At 34.1% G+C, this 6,000-nt stretch overlaps 1 protein-coding gene across 1 annotated transcript in view; it reads left to right on the forward strand.

Annotated features, from left to right (window-relative positions):
• The window catches only part of LOC150099439 (cytochrome P450 4V2-like), a 115,827-nt gene extending 112,627 nt beyond the window's left edge, over positions 1–3,200 (forward strand). Inside the window, exon 13 of the mRNA XM_090404353.1 lies at positions 3,043–3,200. Coding sequence (XP_090260479.1) covers positions 3,043–3,200 — 158 coding nt within the window. The remainder of the gene's footprint in view (positions 1–3,042) is intronic.
• The last annotated feature ends 2,800 nt before the right edge of the window (positions 3,201–6,000 follow it).

A 6,000-nucleotide genomic window follows, 5' to 3' on the forward strand; every position in this document is an offset into this window, starting at 1 on the left:
TAATTATTTATACACGAATATAAATATACGCAAAAGAAGAAATCCATCGGAATCAAATCAGGACCGCGCGGTGGCCACAAGCAGTGGGATAAGCGCAGTCGCCATAATGTGGAGTTGCTCCATCATGCTGGAAAATGAGGTCCTACACATTTTCAATCTGGGAAGCACAAATTTCTCTAGCACATTTAGGTATGCCACTCTCGTAGTCGTCTCCTCATGGAAAAAATGGCTCAACAATGCGATCATGCACGATCGCATTGTTGAGCCATTTTTTCGAACCAACTCGAAAATTCCAAAACAGAAAAATCAACTTTAAGAAACATCTCATCTCTGGAAAATGGAAGACTACAAAAAAACTTGGCGTGAATGTATAAAAAAAAGTCCTCCATCCTAAACTTATTTTCTACAAAACTGCAGAAACCGAGAAGAGAAAAATTCTACAGCTCATTTAATGAAACTGCTGAAAAGGACGTCAGCATCCTACGTTTATCAAGGATGTCAAGCGCCTTTATCAGGGCGTTTAACCTGAAGGTGAGTTAGCCTGTCTCATACGAGGATGGAAGGTTTTTCCTCTCTGAAATTTTTTCTTTGTTTTTTTCTTGCCGAAAAACAAGCGAACCGAATAGGAAAAACACGCAGTGATTTAAGGCCAGTTGCTTCTTTAATTCAAAGCAGCTCAACCCAATTCCAATTTGCTTTAGCACTGTGTTTTCTAACTGTGATCTGCCGACTACTGGCATCCTTCAAAAGTCGAATAAGACTTCCAACCGCTGCTCATCTAAATATAACACCAGATGAGTATGCTTCTAAAAGGTTTACAGGTTTGTTTTTTAAGACTCTTTATTCATCATTCCTTATTTTATTATTTTCCTTTCCTAGAGAATATTTTAACCTTTTATTTTTTTTTATTTTTAACAAACTGCACCGATCACCTCCTCAAAACCCAGAAATATATCCACACATATGCTTATTAGTATTCTTAGCCTATTCCTTCCCTTATTAACTGCAATTACTTGCTTTCGAGGTTATTCGGAGGATAAGTGCATGTGGCACTCCTGTCGTTGAGGAATAACAGAAACAGGATAAATAAGTGAAACATGATCGAAAAATCTTCAGGAATGAATTTTTTCAAGTTTTCCAATACTTTTACTCTGAATTCCTGTATATTTTATTATTATATTGTGAAAAATATTTACATCAAAGAATCAATTTATTATTATTATTATTAGTAGTAGTAGTAGTAATATTAATGATTAATACTATTTTCCCTCATCCACCTAAATATAATGATTGTTGGTATAGCAATGTTGCTTTACTAAGGAATAATTACAGAACAATATGGATTCTTATTGTCTTTCTTGTCCGATTTGCCTATTTCGAGGAGGAAAAGCCTAGTCATCTCAGTATTAGGCCTACTAACTTACGATCAATAAATTTATTGATTTATTACATTTATTAATGAAAAAATTTTATTTGGATTCCGTATTTGAAACTTTTACAAAAAAATGTCGAACCATTCCAGTTTTCAGTTCAGCAATATTCGGGGCGACAAAGAAAAATGTCGAAATTATGTATTACAATAACTCGCTGACTTAGCAGAAGTTTTCAGTACAAGAAGCTGAATGCACGATTCAGTTTTAGTTACGAACTAAAATGGATCACTTTTATCATGACATTTCCGTAAAGTTCCTAAATGATATGAGCAATTTCGCTCTGGCTGGATGAAATTAATGAAATTTTTAATTTCAATCGACTAGACTTATTGTGACAAAATTTGGTAGAACGAATTTCTTAGCCTATTCCTCCCCTTATTAACTGCAATTACATGTTTTCGAGGTTATTCGGGAGATAAGTGCATGTGGTACTCCTGTCTTCCCTACAGATAAATCGCTAACTGTACAATGAAGCAGGATGTACACTTACATTAAATGCTCTAAAATGCTAGAAAACAATTATTACGTTTCAATGACCGCTTCCATATGTTGTCTGTATCATGAGTAAAGTTCTGCATTGTTACTGAACATTTTTAAACAATAGTTTGCAAGAAAAATGACTTTTCGATGAATTGTTTTTTCGATGAATTGCATTTTCGACGAATTGCGATTCGTTAAATTGTCGTTCGGCGAATTGTTTATTCGGCGAATTGCTTTTTCGATGAATTGCTGTTTGATGAATTGCATTCGGTGAATTGTCTTTCGATTAACTGTTTTTCGATGAATTTGCCTGTAACCTTCTGTTGTATTACTCATGGGCATGCTGATCACCCTTTTTCTTTATACACCATCTACAACGTTTTCTTTGTCTGGAATTCTTAGTTAATAATCCTATTCAGTTAATAAAAAGGCGTTAGCTGATTTTTTTTTTTTTTAATCCTATTCATCCATGTAGTAACATCTACATAGTTTATCCTTCTGACACTGGATATACAGTCTGATTCTAGTTTTTCAAACATCCCCCTTTGACAACTTCTCATTAACCCTCCACATTTTGCTCCTACAAATACTTATATTTTGACACTAATAAACCATAACTCCTTAGTCATGTTTTATTGGTGTTTCATCCTTTTGCTGAAACTTCTGTATGTCTAACAATTTACCATATCAAGACAACATGATCACATTTCCCAAGCAGAGGAAACGTAACTAGATTGGATATTGTGAATTCTCTGATGTTCAAACCAGTCACAGAACTCTCGATAAAAATGCATAAATTGAATCTACTTGGATCTTCTCTCGTAAATTCCCTTTGCTATCACCCTAAATGTTGCTAATAAGTTGCTTTTATTTTTATTTTTTTAACTTTTTTATAAATCGTCGGAATAATTTACATTTAGGGGCTGTACAGCTAATTCGAAACTATTGGTTAGATTAAAATTGTTTGCTTAATTAAAAATATTTAAAATTAATGTTAAATTTAAAATTAATACAAATCTATGAATTTTCCATTAACATATTTGGAAGTTTTAGATAAAAATTAATTAATAAAATATATTTCTAGGGAATTTGAAATATTTAAAAACTATTTCTTTGTTATATGTTTTAGGCCAGAAATATGCTATGTTGGAAATGATGATCGCTGTAACTAACATTCTTCGGAGTTTTTCCGTAAAGTCTCTGGATCCTCTAAGTGAAGTGTATTTTGTGCCAGAAGTTGTGCTTCGGCCACTGGATAAGCTTCGAATACAATTTAGAAAAAGGTGATATTACGAGATGAGACAACTCTTTAATATTCTTTACATTAAGACGTCATCTTCGTTCTTCAAGATCTGTAAATAGTTATCATAATCTTCAATGATGATGATGATGATAACCTATTTAGGTCTAAATTGGTCATTGAATTTCCATCAGCCTTGTTTTAGCTTGCACCTAGAAGAAACTGTTCATCCAGTTGTCTTAGGTTATTTAGTATCATCATCATTGTTGAACTCTGGGAGCATCGCGTATCAGAGCTCTAATATAAGATCCAGTGATCAAAGTTTTCCTATTTACTTACTTTTTTTCACAATTCATTTTCAGCATTAATCAAGTGGTTATCTCCCCTAAATTATGGGAGGTGTTAATGGGCATCTGAAACAGTTTTCATAATTCTCCATTGTGTCTTCGTGTCAAGTATATTCATTGCATGATAATCCAAACCTTTGAAATGTAATAAATTTTCTATTATACCATAAAATTATCCTGACTGATGCAATTTAACATAAACGAAAAAGATTGTATATTTTATATAACTGGAAATTAGTTAAAAATGCACATTAAAACTTTAATAAACTAAAGAAATGATCAAGTAACGGATTAATTGTAATGCATTTTGAAAAATATACATAAATATTATTTCTGCAGTGATAATTAAGGCTTTAAACAGAAGATGAGATGCGATAAGATGAACTGTATTGCCTAGAGTTGCAATCCATTGAGCTAAGGTTATAATGTCAATAAACTGATTCATGGTACTCCATTTGGTTATAGAGTCTATAGAAGATCATTGTTAACTATTGAGGCTTATGCTCTAGAACTTTTGGAAAGATTTCTGATATTCACCTGAAGGCGGATGTGAGGTATTTCAGTGGGGTTTCCCGAACCATTTGGATTTGGAAGATTAATACCGGATTACTGAATAACAGAAATCAATAAAAATAGTTCATGGATTTTACAATGAGTATTATTTACGTCGATTTTGAAAGTAATTAAATTGGTTTATAATTATTCTAAACACGAGAGGCTGAAGAACCAATAGCACATCGGCACTGTGTGTGTGTGTGTGTGTGTGTGTGTGTGTGTGTGTGTGTGTGTGTGTGTGTGTGTGTGTGTGTGTGTGTGTGTGTGTGTGTGTGTGTGTGTGTGTGTGTGTGTGTGTGTGTGTGTGTGTGTGTGTGTGTGTGTGTGTGTGTGTGTGTGTGAGGTATTTGTGAGACGTAAAATATCAACAGATGTTTTACAGAAGTAAAACATTTGTTGATATTTTATCTGTTGGTATTTTACTTCTGTTGAAAATATCAACAGAAGTAAAACATCTGTTGATATTTTCTTTGAAGATTTTGAGATTGTAGCTGGTGGAGAACACTTTTATATGGAAGGTTGTTTTGGAAGATAAAGAATTATGGAATAAAGGAGAATTAGGAGAAGCAGGATCGACGAATTTGCTGTTGTACTGAAAGGAGATGTTAAGCAGATGCTTCTGTATTCTTGTTTTAATAGACTCTAGAGAATGTGGTGTAATGATAGTTATCGCATCGGCTCATTGAAGCAGTGGCAATGGAAATATATAACCGTACTCGTGAAGGAATTTGAAGAATCAGTCAGAGGATTTATCTATGACCTGAACTGCTCTCTCCAGGACAACATCGAGAATTTTCAAAAAGATTTGAGGTGCACAACATAAAATAATGTTTAAGGTGGATCTAGAGTGGTGGCATCAATATTGATGGTAGCTGGTTGACTGGCGAGCTTCTAGATAGAGTAATTCATTTTTGATAACTTTTTGCATTATTTTGTTGAGGATTTGAATCAGTCAGAGGATTTATCTATGACCTGAACTGCTCTCTCCAGGACAACATCGAGAATTTTCAAAAAGATTTGAGGTGCACAACATAAAATAATGTTTAAGGTGGATCTAGAGTGGTGGCATCAATATTGATGGTAGCTGGTTGACTGGCGAGCTTCTAGATAGAGTAATTCATTTTTGATAACTTTTCGCATTATTTTGTTGAGGATTTGAATCAGTCAGAGGATTTATCTATGACTTGAACTGCTCTCTCTCCATGACAACATCGAGAATTTTCAAAAAGATTTGAGGTGCACAACATAAAATAATGTTTAAGGTGGATCTAGAGTGGTGGCATCAATATTGATGGTAGCTGGTTGACTGGCGAGCTTCTAGATAGAGTAATTCATTTTTGATAACTTTTCGCATTATTTTGTTGAGGATTGAGATTACTGTGATTGATGCATAGTCAGACGGCAGACTCTTCTCCGCCCACATTTTAGGAAAGGTTGCATGTATTTTTGATTTCCTGTATAGGGATATGTGTCGGCTGAGTATGTAAGCGTAGAGAGACGATAAACGTTAGGTGTCAGCTATTGAGCAACATTTCCTTACAAATGAAGCGAAGTCATTGGGACTAGAAGCAATTTAATTACTTAAAACTGATTAAGGTTTTTATTTATATTCACTGTTATTTTAAACCAGTAATCAGTCACCATCTTAATGATGATGTATGAAAATGAAGACCACTGACTAAAGCTGAGAAGGCTATTGCGGGCGATTAAAACCATGAGTCTATTAATATGCAGAGCAAACTGCATGTACACAGCCATAGCCACAAATACATACTTCAAGGATCTTGATTCCCTAGAAAATTAGTTGGAGTCAGTAAGCTCACCTGCTATCATCTTACACTGTTATGAATCAGGATTTAGTCAAGGATTTCAATTGATATCACTAATCTTCCAACCGTTTATCCATCCATCCATCCGCCTACAAAGAAGATTGAATTCATCACTC

The sequence above is a fragment of the Typopeltis vanoorti genome, chromosome 14, assembly GCF_054136105.1.
Source record: "Typopeltis vanoorti isolate ZY-2024b chromosome 14, IOZ_Tvanoo_1.0, whole genome shotgun sequence".
Taxonomy (NCBI): domain Eukaryota; kingdom Metazoa; phylum Arthropoda; class Arachnida; order Uropygi; family Thelyphonidae; genus Typopeltis; species Typopeltis vanoorti.